The sequence below is a fragment of the Oryx dammah genome, unplaced genomic scaffold (assembly GCF_014754425.2).
Source record: "Oryx dammah isolate SB20612 unplaced genomic scaffold, SCBI_Odam_1.1 HiC_scaffold_8, whole genome shotgun sequence".
Lineage (NCBI taxonomy): Eukaryota > Metazoa > Chordata > Mammalia > Artiodactyla > Bovidae > Oryx > Oryx dammah.
This window is the reverse complement of record NW_024070192.1, coordinates 41,789,906-41,806,103: the sequence shown is the minus strand read 5'-3', so window position 1 is coordinate 41,806,103 and position 16,198 is coordinate 41,789,906. Positions and strand designations below refer to the sequence as shown.

Genomic DNA, 16,198 nt, shown 5'->3' with positions numbered 1-16,198 from the left:
CCAGACCTTACCAGCACTGGAGATGGAAGGCGGCCGGGCAGTGGTCACAGCACAGGAGGTCCCCACCTTCTTTGCAGCTATCGCAGCTGTCGTGGTTGGTGGCCCTGCCGCTTCTCCGGGGCTCCTTCTCAGGCTTCCGACTCCGCTTTTCGGCCTCGTCCGTCTTGGGGGGAGCCAGCAGAGCTTGGATTTGCTGCACACACATACAAATGGCGTGTGTGCACACTCGGAGCTCCTGGGCGGTCCGTCGCCCCCCCGGCGCGGCTTCTCCGTCACCCACCCCTCTGCCCCCTTTTGTCCTTCTTCCTCCCATCCAGGCTGCTCCCAGAACCTCTTAGCCCCCAGAACCAGGGGGAGCCCACCCTAACCGCGTTCCTGCCGCACAACAACGAGCACCGCTTCTTCCAAATGGGGAGGATCAGAGTAGGGGGATGGGGAGAGGGTGCGCGGTTCCCTTCTCGCCACTTCCTTGTATGGACAGTGGGGGACTCCAAAGCCAGGCTCGGGAAGGGCCTGAAGCCCGGTACCCGGACGTGCTGGGGGAAGCACAAAGGGGCCGACAAGAAGGGGGTGGGGAGGCCCGCCGGTGCAAAGAGATGGAGTGGGTTGGCGCTTCGGGAGAGCGAATCGAGGTCGGCGGGTAGGTGAAACTGCTGCAAACGTCCTCGGCGGCTGAGCTCAGCCCCCCGAGTTGCAAAGATGGGAGGGAGAGTCTCGGTGAGGAAGAGCCCCCCCTCCCCCGGCCCTCTTGCGCTGCGAGCTCAGGGCCGGCTTTGTGGGGCGGAGGGCGGAGGTTCCCTCCCGGCGCTGGGGGAAGGGGATGAGGTGGCCCACTCTTACCTCCATCAGCCCCCCCGACGTGTCCAAGTCGTACACGATCGTCTTGGTCTCCATTTTCTCCCACATTCATCCACCTCCCGGGCTGGGCGCTCTCTGCTCCGGCCCCCCCAACCCCGGGGGGAGGGGGGAAGCGGGGGGAGGGGGCGCTCCTGACCCCGGCCCTTCTTCTTTTTTCCAAACACGGGTCCCGACTTCCTCGCCCTGGCTCCCCCCCACCCCCCGGCCCCCAGTCCCCGGGACGGCAGCGTCCTCCCCACGGGCCGTGAGGGGGGAGCGGCCCCTCAGCCCCGGCCCGGCGGCTGGCTGCACGGTGGGTCCCGGCTCGGGGGGGGGGTCAGGCCTCGGCGGGGCCTAGTCCCACAGGCTAGAGCCGGCGCTGGCGACCGCTGGTCCGGCCGGGAAGGCTGGCGGGCGCTGCCATCCCGGGGTTGGGGGGATCGGAGGTGGGGGGTGAGAGGTTAGGTGAGGTTGTGGTACGTGAGGTGACTGCGGGGAGGGTGATGGGGGGTGGTCCCCGGGCTCCGCCTCTCGCCGCCGCCGCCGTCTGCGTCCCGGCTGCCGCGCACTTGGCGCAAACTTACCGCGAGCGCCCGCAAAGCCACCCGCGCAGGCGCCCCGGGATCGCCGCTCGCCGCGCGCAACCGCAGTGACAGCCGGCGGCCGGGCTCCCGCGCAGCCGCAGAGAGGGGACACCCCCCGGCGCGCAGCCGCGCTGGCATTCGTCTGGAGCGCCGATGCCCCGCCTTTCAGCCCTGCGCCAGCGTACTGTGAGGATAGGGCGGGACTTGCGGTCTCGCGCAGGCGCTTGGGAAAGCTCCGGAGGGTCACGGCGCAGCCGCAGGAACACCGGGGCTCTTCATCCATTGGTGTTTGAGTGTAGACCGAGAGGACTCTAGTCTCGCGCAGGCGTGTTGCGGATGCTCCCCTCCCGCCCCACAATAACACGGCCGACTCCGGCGCAGGCGTATTGTCACCAGAAGGCCCTAACAAGAATGCTTCTTCTTTCGCCATTTTGGTAGTGGGTTATAGACTACCATGCCCTTGGAGTCCTCAGGCGCGAACAGAAGGAAGCAAAGTGTGGTGTTGGCTGGCGCTGGTAGGCTGTCGGTGACAGCATGTACTCCTAGGGATGTTGTACTGGACTGTTTGGGTCCAGCGTCAGGTGTGGCTGGACCAGGCGCCATATTGGTAAAGAGAAAAAGAAAAGCCATCGCGACGGAAAACGATGGTTTTGGTGTCGGGTTGGATGGCTTCTGTTCTCTCTTCCCTCCCGCTCCCAGCAGTAAATTTTAGCCTGAGCATCCCTGCCTTTCGTAGCGATGGCACCGTGGAGGTCTGCCTGCCCGACACCACCCTCTCTTGATTACTGTCTCTGAAAACTGCCCTCCAAGAGGAAACCAAAGGCTAAGAGTTTGTAATGCTGACAACGCCCAGCTACCTGCCCGCAGTGGACTTCAGCTCCCAGTTTGCAACGCGCCGAGGTCCAAAGGGCGAAGGGAGAGCATTGCACCCTGGGAGCAAGAATCGCGATGGGTCTGGTGGATTCTGGGAGCCGTAGTTTCGTGTGCGTGCGATGCAGTGTAATGTAGGATGGACTCGGGGAAGAGCGAGATACCATTCAGAGCTGCCTCTGTATGCTGGGATTTGTAGTCTGAAGGTCTCACCTCGGACTCTGGGCGGGGCTTCACGCTCTCCACCGAGGCCGTCCCTCCCCTTGGTGCCATCTACGGAGATGGCCAGTTGCCTCTGCCTGACTGTAGATGAAGCGGTGGAGGAGGGAGGGGCATCATTACGCCTGACATGAGGTGTTTAGTTGGCATTGTTACCAGGTAGCTGTGTCCTGGCTCACTTTTGATATTAAGGTATCCTTTGCATTCTCAGAAATCTAAAACTGGAAAGGGCTTAAAACCCTTAAAACCTAAAACCATCCGTATTAACCTCTTCATTTCTCGATGCATAGAAAAGAGTAGTGAATGCCTAGTTCACATAGTGAATTTATGGCAGACCTAAGAATGAGACGTATTTTTTTTAATTCCCAGGCTAGGATACTGTCTAACTGCCTGAGCGGCGTTGCTGCTTTGGGGTGGGGGATAGTAAGGAGGATGAGTCCGATAGGGTGAGGTCGTGGGTGTGTGGTCTTAGGTTTCTGTTCTTCTGACTTTCCTAATGATCCGCTTGGTGCCTGGGAAGAATAATAAAGTCCTGGGCCTTATTGATCAAGCAGGGGAATATGTCATGTAGATCGGCCCTCTCTACCCTCTACCAGTCTCAGCAAACAAGAAATCTTAGTGGCTCTGGGACAGAGAGAGAAGGGCTGAGCTAGAAGTATAGAAGTGGCTGGACCTTATGTCTTCTTAGGCAGTATTTCACGCTACAGATGCTCAGAAGTGGGTATATCATGTACCTCTCCTACTGGCTTCCTTCCTACAGCTCAGGGCCCAACCATGCTGCTGTGTCAACCTGAAGGTATTATGGGGCAGATAAGTAAGTCACTGGCACATGCCCAAAGAGCAAGGCTTTGCTTTGATCAACACCGTCACTGCAGTTGAGAACAGACCTAGGCATTAATGGGTTAATGAGGGAAATAATACTTGGCTCTGTTGACAAGTACCAGGGTAACTAATCACTCCACACACCTTCCTCTCAGAACTTGGAGGGTGAGGTCAGCCTAGTGGGGCTAGCAGTTGGTGCCACCTTGGAGAGCTCCAGCCCTGGATGTGCCAGGGGGATTGAGGAGAGCAGGTGGGATACACATGCTTTTGGTAGTGACCTCTTGTGGCTAATGTAGGCACTGCATTCTGCATGGGCTGGAGCCTCTCCGTCCAAGGTGGCTTGTGGTAGAACCAGGAGGTGGCCAGCCATAAGTGATCCAAGATCTCCGTGTTGGATAACTTTAGAAGTTCTGGTTGCTGCTACCATTTCTGTCTTCTGGCTTCTGGCTTCTGAGTGCCCACAACTCCCTGTTGCCTTCCTTCTGCTCTTATTCTGGAAAGCAGCCTTGCAGAGCACACCTCTAAGCATGGATGTGTGTGATACGGACCAAGCCTGGCTAAACACATCCCAGGAGATTCTGGGGGCCATTGGGAAGGGGCATAGATGCTGGGAGGGACCAAACAAGGCAAACTTAAGCACATCCTCTTCAGTCACCTCTTTCTGGAGTCCATGGACACAGCTTTTGTTAAATTAGAAGCTAAGCCCTCTAGGCTGCATTGCCTCCGCACCGGACAGTTTGGATGTTCTCTGAGGCCAAGACAGACCAGAGCCTCACGTTCAGGGGCTCAGTCTCTGATTCCTATTCCAATTTCCTAAACCTTGCTAGCTGGAACGAAGTCAAGGAAGAGAGGCGTCAGGTTTTCTGGTTTTTTTCAGCAATACGATGGGTTTGAGGACAGACTTAGGACTGTGCCAGGCTTTGGTTCTGGACCTAGCAAAGAGGGGAAGTGAAGCACTGGGATGGCAGAGCATTTCAGTTTCTGGGTTCCCACACCCCTGTGGCACCAACCTTGGGGCCTGTCACTTCACATGCCAGCTGTCACATTGATCTTGTTGGGACAGTAGTCCTTGAAGCACTCGCACGTGGCTACTTTTTGTTTTCGTTTGACTGCACATGGGGCTTGTAGGATCTTACTTCCCTGATCAAGGATTGAACCCAGGCTGTCCAGTGAAAGTGCTGAATCCCAAGCACTGGAGCCCCCAGGGAATTCCCATGACTGGTTTTTGATAAGGTCTGGAGATGATCAGTTGGTAGGTTTAGCATGCCTTCTGGCCCTCAAGTCCACATCCCATTTGTCTCCCACCTCCCTTCCCTCCAAGAAAGCACCATCCACCAGGCCATTGCTTTTTTTTTTTTTTTCCAAAAACACCATTTTAATGGAAACAACAGAAATAGAAGATTGTTCTCTGACTGGAGCCCAGACCCCATATAATACATTACATGTACAAAGTAGCCTGCAGCCAACTCCTGGGCCTCTCCCTGGGATGCTATGACCCTCTGTTCCATGCCAAATTCCTGCACCTGTGGACCTCTGCACATCTCCAGAATATGCCTGCCACTCCCCTTATCCCAAAACGCAGTGGCCAGGAGGGAAGCCTGACGGGTTACTGGGGCTGGAGGAGGGGAAGGTGGGCAAGAGGGTGTTTTTCATAGCCAGACTGACATCAGGGGAGAGTCTCCCTCTCTTAGGGTGTAGGGCCACCAGGGGAGCAATGGGGGGTGTCCTGCTTTGGTGTGGCGCATGAGTGGTGTGGCCTAGGGAAGCCCAACCTGAGCTTGGGGTAGAGTCCCTAAACCCCTTAAGATCCTTAGTGTTATTGCCTCTGCCAGGAAGGGGCAGGAGGCAGAACTGACCATTCCTGGGGCCTTAGAGAAAGACTAGAGATCTCCCTAGGGAACTGATGTCAGCATGCCAGGACTACTCAGAGGTCACTGTTGAGAGAAGTGTTGGCCACTAGCAGCGGCCCTGTGAGGAGCACCCTGGCACACTTTCCGCCACTGTCATGTCAGGGCTGTTGCACGCCAGGGCTGGAGGGTGGTCACGTGGAGGGAGGTACTCCGCCCTGCCTGTGAATTCCAGCCCAGAGGTCCCAGGCCTGAGAGAGGGTCAGGAGAATGCTGGTTCTTGGTGCATGTGCTCCAGCTGTGTTTGGCCTGGAGGCAGATGCCCCTGACTTGGACCCTAGGAAGGGCCCTAAGTGGGCAGTGGTCCCAAGAAAATAGGCCCCAGTGGGTATTGCAGGCGGGATGTGCACAACTTCTTGAGGGACTGGCGGCATCTCTTCCCAGGTGGTATGTACAGGAGGTGGAGGGCAAGGGAGCGGGAAGCTGGGAGCTCTGCTGCTGGACTGGGATGCAGGGCGGAGCCGGCTTCCCCAGGCCGCCCCACCTAGATGGAGACTTCATATTCTCTCGTCTCCTGCAAAGGAAAGAGACTTCTGGGAGTTGGAAACTTGTCAAAGGCCTGCTAGTCCACAATCCACCTTCCCGAGGAAAACAGAAAGAGTGAAAGGGCTTGGCAGGACCCGCAGGGGTACCTGGCCAAGGGAACACAGAATTGGGTCCTGACTGGGGTGTCAAGCCTGGCCTCGGTACTTACTCCAGTCTCGTACGTTGGATTATCAAACGCTGACTCCACAGTGATGCGGTCATAAGGGCGGGGTCGTGTCCGGGGCAGCTGCAGGGGGCTGTTCCCCTGGAGCCTGTGCAGCAGAGAGGCCTAGGAGTCAGGAGTGCTGGGCGGGAGTGAGTCAGGGGTGCAGGGCAGGCAGGAAAGCCAGACTCACCTGCAGAAGTAGAGGTACACTCCTCCCACCAAGAGCGCCATCGCCACCAGCGGCAAGAAGATGGCAGCTGCGAGGTGAGCAGCATCCAGTGTGCTGGAGGCAGCTGGCACCTTGGCAACTGAAAGCACAGAGGATGGGGCTGGGGCGGAGGGCCCTGTTGCCTGAGTCCCACATCCCCTCGCCTCTGCCCAGGGGCAGCCAGCTGCCAGCTCCCTCTAGCTGGCTGGGGGCGGGGGAAGGGGCTTTTTGCCCCCTGTTAGTCCCAGATCTCTCTCTTTCTCTGCCCTCCCTCCTTGGGGAGCCCACAGCCTGGAAGCTGTGAGAACAAGGGGCAGGGAGATTATTTCCCTGACCCTCGAGGAGGTTGGGGGCTCACCATCCAGGCTTCGGCCGCTGTAGAAGCCGTCCAGAGAGGCTAGAATAAGAGGGGAGGGCCAAGGGCAGTGGGTGAGCCCAAAGAGCCAGACCACAAAGGCAGGGAGTGGGCTGGTCATGGGGAGGAATTTGTCCAAGGGGAGCCCACCCCAGAGTTTGTCACCAGGTCAAAAGGATCTGGCAGACACCCGAGAAACCAAGAATAACATAAGAGGTGGGGGCGCGTGGGCAGGGGGTTTTGGTTCTCGGCCTCTGACATCTTTGTCGGGGCAGCCCCGTGGGCCAGGCAGAGGTTCAGCAGATGGTAGGACACTCACCAGCCCTACAGATGGGTGGGGGGTCACTCCAATGTGAGGGGTGTCCGGGCACACACTTGATGCTGGCCTGGCCCTTCAGCACATAGCCAGGGGCACATGAGAAGTGGACAGTAGCCCCCGCTGGGTGCAGCCGCTTCTCGGGACTGCGGGCACCATTCTCGGGGGCGCTGAGGCCATGGCACGGTTTGAGCTGTTCTACTGCAAAAACAGGCAGGGCCCAGTGAGGGTGCCAGGCCCCTAGCCGCCAGAGGCAGCATCCTCCCACCTCCCCGTTTGACACTCACGGAGACATTTGGGGGCCCGGTCGCTCCATTTGGGGCTGCTGGCTTGGCGGTCATGGCAAGTGAGGAGGGCACTACCCGTCAGCACAAAACCCTGGTCACAGATATACTGCACGGTGGCCCCCACGGGGAACTTGGGGCTCGATATGAGGCGTCGGCTGTGTTCCACGTCCCCAGGGTCACGACAGGAAGTCACTGAGGGTAGGGAGTGACAGAGGGAAGTGGCCCAAGTAGAACTCAACAAAAACCAGTGCATGCTGGCTTTGTTCTAGGCCTGCCAACATCTTCACAGCACAGGGCTCCACCCCTATTTATCTGCCCCTATCATTGTGCTGGTGTTCTCTCTCCATTTGTCCCCTTCCCCACTCATCAGAATCAACAAACATTGATGGGCCACATACCAGGAATGGAAAACTTGGAGTACTTGGTGGATAACCCTGTGAGAAGGTATGATCCCACTTCACAGATGAGGCAACCGAGGCTATGACTACCAACTAGTAACAGCTAGAGTCTGGATTAGAATCCAGGAGAGAAGCTTGTAGGTTGCACCGGGGAGAGTGTGGGGAACAGGTGCACTCACCTCTCTGGCATGAGGGCAGGTCCTCACTCCAGGTGAGGTCCCACTGGCACATGAGGACACTGGAGCCCACCACCTGGTAGCCAGGGTAGCACTGGTAGGTGACGACGGTGCCATGCACCAGCTCAGGCTGTGACAGACTCTTCCAGCCATTGGGGATTTCAGGTAGCTCCGGACAGGTGTCATTACGGGGCACCTCTGGGGGCAGCAAGATGCAGGCCCTCAGCAGGACCCAAGGGAGACTGTGCTAGCTTCCCTCCCCTCAAGGGCACTCCAGTTCCAGTTCCTGCCAATTTATCCAGGCCTGCGATCATGCCTTCCTGCTCAGGGATTCCTTCTTGCCTGTCTCCTAGATTCCAGGGTTGTCACCTAAGCTTTGGCCTTACTTCCCAAGCGCGTTGGCCAATTCCTTAGCCCTGAGAGAGGGGCCAGGTAGGGTGGGGAAAACTGTCACTTCAATGAAGGCCTGTCCTCAGTTCCCTGTTTCTATTAGGAAGTTCTTCCCTGCTGTCTACCCAGTTTAGCAGAGGCTTGCTTCCTCTCACTGGGCCCTCAGGGGAGATGGAGAATAAGATTAGCTTCCCAAAGGTGATGCCTGGAATGTCCCAGCTTCCCCCAATCAGATAAGAGCACTCAGACTCCTCACCTTCCTGGCTTTTCTGACTTGCCTAAGCTGGGGGTCTGCACCTGGCATCGCTTCTACCTCCCCAACCCCAGCAGGGCAGGGCAGGAGCAAGCTCACCAAAGAAGTGGATGACGAAGCCCTGCTGGTAGCCGAGCACTGAGGCCCCGGGGTCCGACTGGAACTGAATGGTGACATCAGCCATGGAGGTAAAGAGCTTGAAGTGGCCACGGGGCCCAGAGTACTGGCCCAGGACCCGAGCTGTCAGGTCGTCTCCGTCATAGAAGGTCAGCACGTCACCCGTGCCTATGCGCAGCCTGTGGAGGGGAACCGTTAGGCAGGGCGGGCTGGCTGAGAGAGGGCCCCAGATCCCAGGAGGTGGCTTGGCAGAGCCCAGTGGGCACTCACACTCGGACGTCCAGCATGATGCGCTTGTCTTCCTCCACATGCACGCCCCAGATGCAGTCCTGCCCACGGCCGTACGGCTCTGGCCAGTTGGGGGAGAGTACCACTCCGGCCGAGTCTGTGGTCTCCCCACTACACACGGCTGGAAGGCAGGGGAACCGCATCCCCTCGGCGTTCCACCCCCTCATCTCACCCCCAGCCAGTACCATGTCCTGGGGCTGCCTCCTGTCCACAGGAGAGCCTGCCCACTGCTGGGACCCCCCACCTTCTCCTCGGGGCGGGGGGAAGCTTCAGTCACATGTGTCACCAGCCCCGTGGTCCCAGGTCCTGTGGCCAGCTCCCTCGTGTCCACCCTGCTCCCTGCTCCCAGCAGGCTTAGCCCCTGATGCGTACTGACCTCGGCAGGCGGGCTCTGTCTCATTCCACTGGGGGTCGTGGGGGTCCACGCACTCAATGATGATGGAGCCCTGCTCCAGAGTGTAGCCGGGGTCGCAGCTGAACTCCACGGTGGTCCCCACAGGATAAGAGGGTGCGCTGCTGCTGAAGTTGCCGTATTTGACAAAGGGCTCGTAGCAATGGCCTTGCTGGAAGGCTGCAAACCACAGGACCCAGCCCAGCTCAGCACAACTGGGGCAAACATGGGGCAGTCGTCCTACTTCCATCCCCAGGGCCTTTCTCTTCCTGGCAACTGATGTGTGTCTGGGTTTGGAGCAGGGGGCGGAGCAGCCCAGAGCATCTCTCCTCAGGAGGCCATCACCATTGTATTCTCAGTGCTGAGTTTGTGCTTAGTACACAGAAGGCGCTCAATACATGTTTGGTGTTCCTTAATAAATTAATGAACACATGCATACATGAGTGGTGCTAGAGTGTGTCCTGCAGCAGTTCTTCTTCCGTAAGGGTGGGGGCTATTTTTATTCTTCAAACTCTAGAGAACTGATTCTCTTGGACCAGAGGGCCTGGGTCCAGGCAGGGGTCTCCTGCAAAGATGGAGTAGAATCCTGGATTTCAGGGGATGAGTAAGGAGAGAGGACCTGGGTGGCAGGTGAGCAAGGGGCGAGTTGGAAGGAGTGATGAGGGAATCGAGGCAGAGAGGGAAGGTGTGAGAAGAGACCCTGGGCTGGAGACCCCCACCCCTGGTTAGGCCCCAGCAGGCTCACCCTCGTAGCGCAGGGCCATGCCAGCAGCCACCCCACTGCTGTCAGTACTGAGCTCCACGAAGAAGTGTCGGCCGGAGCTGAGCAGGCCCTCAATGGGCAGGTACTCCACCTCGTAGGAATCATACACGGGCGGGGCCTCCACGTTGTCCCCATTACGGATGATGAGCCTGGGCCACGAGAGCGGCAGCTGCGTGGCTGGTCGCTGAGTTGGGTGGGGTGAGGCCCCAGGCTTGGGTACCATCCCTCCGGCAGGGTGCTACCAGGCCAGGCACTCTGATCCCACCAGGACACCCCCTCACCTGTCGTCATCCTCAGCCAGGGAAACCTTCTCAAAGTGCAGGTGCAACCGCTGGCCCTCGGGAGCCTCAAGCAGCCAGTGGCAGGTGAGGTTGTTGCTGTAGTTGCCCGGGAAGCCGGGTGAGACGATGCGGCCGGTGGTGGCGTTGCGGATCACTCCACCGCAGGCAGCTGTGAAACGGGCTGCACTGTGGGCTGGCCCCCGGCTGGATCCTAGACGGCCTAGCAAGCCTCCCCGCCCATCCCAGCTCCAGGCCTTCTGCCGGGGGCAGCAAGGAGCTTGCCTTCACGGTCTGGAGGTCAATTCTTTGCCCCTGTGACCCTGCGGCTTCAGGCAGCCAACCTTCTAACCTTTCACACCTCCAGGACCATTCATGTGCAACTCCCTTGACTAGGGAATCTGCGGCTGCCTAGCCACGTGGCCCTGGGTGAGTCACCTTTCCTCACTGCTGACTTCTCAGGGAGGCCCTCTCTGATTCCTCCTCCCAGGTGAACTTTATTCCCCTTCCTAGGGCTCCAACCTTCTTGAATATATCTGCTGCCTCTGTTTAGAAGCTTCCTAAACCAGTTATTTTTGGATATGTCCCTTAACTAGGCCCTCCAGGGCAGGGGCCAGGTCTTTTCAAACCAAACACAGAGTTGGTATTCAATATTTTTTTGGATAAAATGAATGGATGACTATAAAGAAGAGAGTAGGACTAGCTCAGGGATGACAAACACCTGGTGGGCATGCCCTTTACCTCCAAACCTTGTGCCTGTAGCAGGCGTTGTTAGCCAGGAGACAATCTTGAGTCAGCATCACTACTACTGTCAAATAGTCCTGATTGACAGGCTGACCCCTTTCCAGCACTGGACCCTCCGGGACAGCCCCCTCTTCCTTAGCAGAGGCTTGGCAGCTCGCCCTTCCCCATCACCAAGGGCTGCTGAGTTACTTGGCCACAAGCCCCTGGCAGTTAAATGGGGCCAGAGAAGAAGCAGGCAATAGGACTCTGGCTGGTCCCCGGTAGCACTCTCCTTTCCTGGACCTACAGCTCTGGACTCTGCCAGCTCTCAGAGACCAGGCCACCCTGGCCAAGACGCAGTGCCTTTGTCTCCAAGTGTTCAGACTGAAGAGTATTTTAACCTAATACAGCTCCCGGGGAAGGGGTGCTGGTGAGTTTCTTCTCTGCTTCTTTGCAGAGAGGACAGACTCACCTTTCTGCTTGGTCTTGGAACGGCACTGCCCTTGAAATCTGACTATGCCCCGTCCTCCACTTAAATTCCTCAGTGGCTTCCTGTAACCCTCGAGATAAAGTCCAAGCTCAAGACGGGGTTTGAGCCCTTTGTAAAGCTGTCTCCCTTGGCTCGGCTGCAGTGCTTCCCGGTCCACTGTCTTCTTGAGGCGCGCCCCGCCGGCCCTCGCTGTGGCGTGCCGCTTCATGTCTCTGCATCTCTGCATGCGCTGTTCCAGGAATCCATTCCATTGCCCGGAGCTCTGACATGCCCGTCACCCTTCCCTGCCTTCTCCTTGGGAAGCTTGTTTGACCTCCTTCCTCATTTTCGAGCAGCTCTCCCCTACTCCCCCCGCTTGGATCTCCATGGTGCCCTGAGTTCGCCCCATCACAGCACCATCTGCCCTGAACTTCCTGAGTGGCTTTCCAGTCTTCCCGTCGAACACAGAGCTCCTTGAGGGCAGAGCCCAGGTCTGGCTTATTCACACCCACTTTGGCCTGATGCCCAGAAAGAGTTTATAGGATGAAATAAGTATCAAAACCCCAAGATGCTTTCACTCTGCAAACAAAACTCTCCATCTTCCTCTGTCAACAAGCCCCTCTTCACTGGCAGCAATCTCAGACTCTCTGATCACCCAGGACCAGAACCTGGGAGACTCCTACGTCCCCCCTTTCCCTCGTTGGGGTCTCTGGAACCTCTTCATTCCCAAAGTCATTGTCTAAACTCAAACCCTCTTGCCTGGCTGGCTGCGAGCTTTCAGACACCGCCCGCCTGTCTCTCCTGAGGGACAGTTCTGAACCCCTCCCTCCCCGTCTCACAAAATGTCAACGGCTCTCCACCCAGTGTCTTGGCCTGACATTCAAGGCCCTCCCACCACCCTCTCCCCATGTCTCAGGCCTCAGCCAAACCTGGCTGTTTTCTGTGTCCCTAAAACGCTCCCTCCCCTTGTCACCTTGGGTTCACTGCCCACACTGTTCCTTCCACTGAAACCTTCAAAGCCACCTCCCCCAGAAGCCTCCTAGGCACCCAGCTAGGAATGACTGCTTCTACCCACTCCAGGCCACTCTTTCTCTTCATCCGTACTTTTAACTTCCTGCTCTGGAAGTTGGTGACCCAGGGGCTGTCTTCCTCCCTCGTTTCCTAGAACTGTGGGCTCCTTGAGGGCGCAGTCCCTGTTTAATTCCACTCGGTATACCTGTGGTGCCTCCATACAGTAAGTGCTCAAGAAGTGCAGATTGTGTAAATGCTACTGAGGTGTGAGGCCATTTTCTGGCTTCCTTATGGAGAGCAAATGGAGGTGCCAGACCGAAACAGAGAGCAGGAATGAGCCCCCACCTCACTTCCCTGTTTGGCACTGAGTCCCAGGGGGCCACTCACCGATGCAGACCGGCTCCTGAGAATCCCAGAAGGGCTGGGTGGCGTTGAGACAGGTAAGGAGCCTGGCACCCTTCAGCTGGTAGCCAGTGGCACAGCGGAAGTAGGCACTACCTCCAGGGTGGAGGCTGGTGACAGTCACAGTTCCATAAGCTGGATGTTGGGGAAAGTGGCAGCTCAGGAGGTAGGCTGCAGAGAGAGAATGGGTGACGTGTGTGTGTGTAAGGGGCTGAGTCACAGCCAGGGCAAAAGAGGCCTGCCCCAGCCTGCCTCGAGGTGTCAGAGGAAGCATCAGGAATTCCAGAAGAGACTCTGATCCCCTCCCCAGAAGGTGTCAGTGATACTTCCGGCAGCCTGGGCTGGAGCAAGCACAGAGCTGGATGTTGGAGCCTTGGGTTCCAAGCTTTGACCCTCCAGGCAAGTTATATCTCCTTTCTGTATCCTGGTTTCCTCATTTGTTAACTGAGGTTCAAAATGTCAGCACACTTTCAGGGTTATTGTGAGAATAAATGGGGAGCATCTTATTCAGCTTGGTATCCCTGGAACCAAGAAATATGTACTGAATGACTTAGAGATGTGAAAGCACTCGAAATAGTGAAACGCCTATACTGATGTGAAGTATTGATATTATTTTTTCTGCAAGGGACAAAGACGAATTACAGCAGGAAACACCAAAGTCAAACAGTAAAAACTTTCCCGGTATTCACTGAGGAGTGCTAAAAACCTTGATGACAAGGGCTGTGGACTTTGAAAAACAGGAGGGGTCCCGGATGGGGAAGCAGGATGCAACTTCAAGGAAGTTGTGGGAGGAACAAGTTGCCCTGAGAAACTTAACTTTTGAAATTGTCATACCAAATATAACCGAATGGTGGCAGCAAATCCTATAAAACAGCCCAGCAAATCCCAATCCAGTGCCAAGCTGGGGCCTTAGCTAAAAACGGGGACCAGGGCTGAGAGGTAGGGAAGAAGGCCTTGGAGGGGTCAAGGAGAGCGGCTGAGTGAAGAGTCTGGGCTATGGAGCCTGAAAACCCTGGGGTGCTGGAAGAGATGAGGACCATCTAGACTGAGAAACCACTCCTGGGTCTTGAGGGTGGAGGAGGCCCACCCTCACTTGGTGGCACTAGGAGGATGGGAAGTGAGGTCCAGGCAGGAACTCTACTAGCCTCTGTGTGTCTCTGTATGAATATAAGAAAGGGCTGCTTCTGGGCAGACCAGGGTCCAGACACAATGTCAATGCCAAAGCTTAGCTTAGTTGCTCAGTTGTATCTGACTCTATGCAAGACCCCATGGACTGTAGCCCGCCAGGCTCCTTGGTCCATGGGATTCTCCAGGCAAGAATACTGGAGTGGGTTCCCATTTCCTACTCCAGGGGATCTTCCTGACCCAGGGATCTAGCCCGCGTCTCCTGTGTTTCCTGCATTGTAGGCAGATTCTTTACCTTGAGTCATCACTAGTTTTGTGATTTTTTACCTGGCCTAGCCTTAGTTACTAGGTCTGTGAAAAGGGGAGATCATTCCTACTTATCCCTCTCTCACAGAGTTCTTAGAAGAATGGCCAGTGAGTGGTGGCTTATGATTGGCAGTCAGTTGTACGGGGGCAGTGCTCAGGAGGTGGGCTCTGAGGTCAGACTGCCTGGGTTTGAATACAGGATCCTCTCCTTGCTATCCCACTTTGGGCAAGTTACCTAACTTCTCTGTGCCTCAGTTTCCTTGTTTACCCACCCTGCATTCTATTGTTACCTGAGAAAATATAGGTGCAGTGTCTGAACCTTACATATTTGAACTTTTACTAATACTTCTGGGCAGGGAAAGTGAAAGTGTTAGTCACTTAGTTGTCTGACTTTTTGCAACCCCATGGATCATAGCCTCTGTCCGTGAGATTTTCCAGGCAAGAATACTGGAGTAAGTAGCCATTCCCTTCTCCAGGGGGTCGTCCTGACCCAGGGATAGAACCGGAGTCTCCCTCACTCCTGGCAGATTGTGTGCCATCTGGGCCACCAGAGACACCCTGGCACAGAACAGCACCAGATGCTGTTATTGTTTGTAATTTTGATTAATAAAAGCACCTCACATCTGCATAGGAAAGGGAGCACCTTCCAGCTTCTAAAGTGCCTGCAGGTTAAGGCTTTGCGCTTCCAGTGCAGGGGACATGGGTTCGATCCCTAGTTGGGAAACTAAGATCCCATATGCTGCGGAGCACAACCAAAAAAAAAAAAAATTGCCTTCACACTTTTCTTACTTGATGTCTACAACATGCTTAGGAGGAAGCTAGGGGTGATTAACTCGTTTTCAGGTGAGGAAAAAACTAAGGTTCAGAGAGATGGAGGGACTTGGCCTGATCACACAGTCAGTAAGTAGTAGAGTGGGCACTTGAAGCTCCTGGCTCCAGAGCCCACTTGCTTTCTATCTCCCCTTTCCCACCTGCTTTCCCAGTTGAAGTAGAAATGTGGGCTCAAGAATCAGAGAAACCTGGGAGTAATAACCAAGGCTGCCCTGGGTGGTGGTGCAGGGTGGCCACTCAGTGATCTGGGGAGGAACCCGAGGTTGGCGTGGGATGGGATGCTCCACCCAGAATGGAGGGGGAATGACGCCCAGGGCGGTCTAGGTCATGAGGCAGATGGCGTGCTCAGCACTTGTATTTCCATCTTCCCCATAACTCTTGGAACAGAGACCCCCATTTTCACAGATTAGGAAATGGGGCTGGTGTGAGGTGAGAGCAGGAGGCTGGGGGCAGACGATGAAGCCCCCAGACTCCATGGTGGGTAAAGTGCCTCTTCCCAGGACGAGCTTCCTCATGTTGCCATGACAACTGTTCCCGGGGAGCCTGCATCACTGCAATCTGTTGAGCTATTTTCTCCCTGGCATCTGTTTCTGGGGCCAAGTCCGGTGCCAGGAATATTCAGGAGGGAGGAGGGGGATGCCTGGCAAGGCCCTCTGCTTCCTCACCCTGCCTGAGGCTGTGGAAGGGGAGCTGGAACTTGGTTCTGCAGATGAGACCCCTGCCTCGTGATCTCCAACATTCTCTTGGACAGCTCTGGCAGGGCTGTGGGTCCGGGGCCCCTCACCCCCTCTTCTGGCACCCTCTTTCTCCAGCCCGGGGAGACGCGCGTATGAGTGCACGCTCCTCCTGTTCCCATCTCTGGGATCAGGGCTAATTACAGCCTATAATTAGGGGAATTACACTCATTAAGGAAAGAGCTGATCATTGACAAAAACTGGGCCGAGGAGGGAGGGCTTCTGGGAACTGAGAAAGACGCAGGACTGGGCCAGCTTTCCCAGCCCCTCCTTGGGGTCTGCACCCCTCAGAAGCCTCCACCTCGCTGCATTTCAGCCACCTTTGTCTGGCCCAACAGAGAGAAGGTCCGAGGATTTGTGCACAGGAATCTATAGCTACCGAGAAGGTTACCGTGGCGTGAAATTATGCCTGCTGCTAGGGAGGATTGATGAGCCATTAGGGAGGCT

At 56.5% G+C, this 16,198-nt stretch overlaps 2 protein-coding genes across 6 annotated transcripts in view; both read right to left on the bottom strand.

Moving 5' to 3' along the window:
* PHF12 (PHD finger protein 12) overlaps positions 1–1,495 on the bottom strand; it is a 38,527-nt gene extending 37,032 nt beyond the window's left edge. For all 4 annotated transcript variants that reach the window (XR_005721628.1, XR_005721626.1, XR_005721627.1 and 1 more), the window contains exons 1-2: positions 841–1,495; positions 12–193 (exon numbers count right to left, since the gene is read on the bottom strand). Coding sequence is in view for 1 of the 4 variants with exons in the window: in XM_040243896.1 (XP_040099830.1) it covers positions 12–193; positions 841–906 (248 nt within the window). In the remaining 3 variants the exon portion in view is untranslated. The remainder of the gene's footprint in view (positions 1–11; positions 194–840) is intronic.
* A 3,183-nt stretch (positions 1,496–4,678) lies between these two features.
* SEZ6 (seizure related 6 homolog) overlaps positions 4,679–16,198 on the bottom strand; it is a 47,563-nt gene continuing 36,043 nt past the window's right edge. Inside the window, exons 5-17 of one of the 2 annotated variants that reach the window (XM_040243894.1) lie at positions 12,741–12,926; positions 10,154–10,322; positions 9,855–10,021; positions 9,095–9,289; positions 8,701–8,839; positions 8,413–8,609; positions 7,674–7,868; positions 7,097–7,288; positions 6,813–7,010; positions 6,497–6,535; positions 6,121–6,238; positions 5,934–6,036; positions 4,679–5,769 (exon numbers count right to left, since the gene is read on the bottom strand). In XM_040243894.1, coding sequence (XP_040099828.1) covers positions 5,737–5,769; positions 5,934–6,036; positions 6,121–6,238; positions 6,497–6,535; positions 6,813–7,010; positions 7,097–7,288; positions 7,674–7,868; positions 8,413–8,609; positions 8,701–8,839; positions 9,095–9,289; positions 9,855–10,021; positions 10,154–10,322; positions 12,741–12,926 — 1,931 coding nt within the window. In that variant the 3' untranslated portion in view covers positions 4,679–5,736. The remainder of the gene's footprint in view (positions 5,770–5,933; positions 6,037–6,120; positions 6,239–6,496; positions 6,536–6,812; positions 7,011–7,096; positions 7,289–7,673; positions 7,869–8,412; positions 8,610–8,700; positions 8,840–9,094; positions 9,290–9,854; positions 10,022–10,153; positions 10,323–12,740; positions 12,927–16,198) is intronic. The other variant, XM_040243895.1, reaches the window with a different exon arrangement.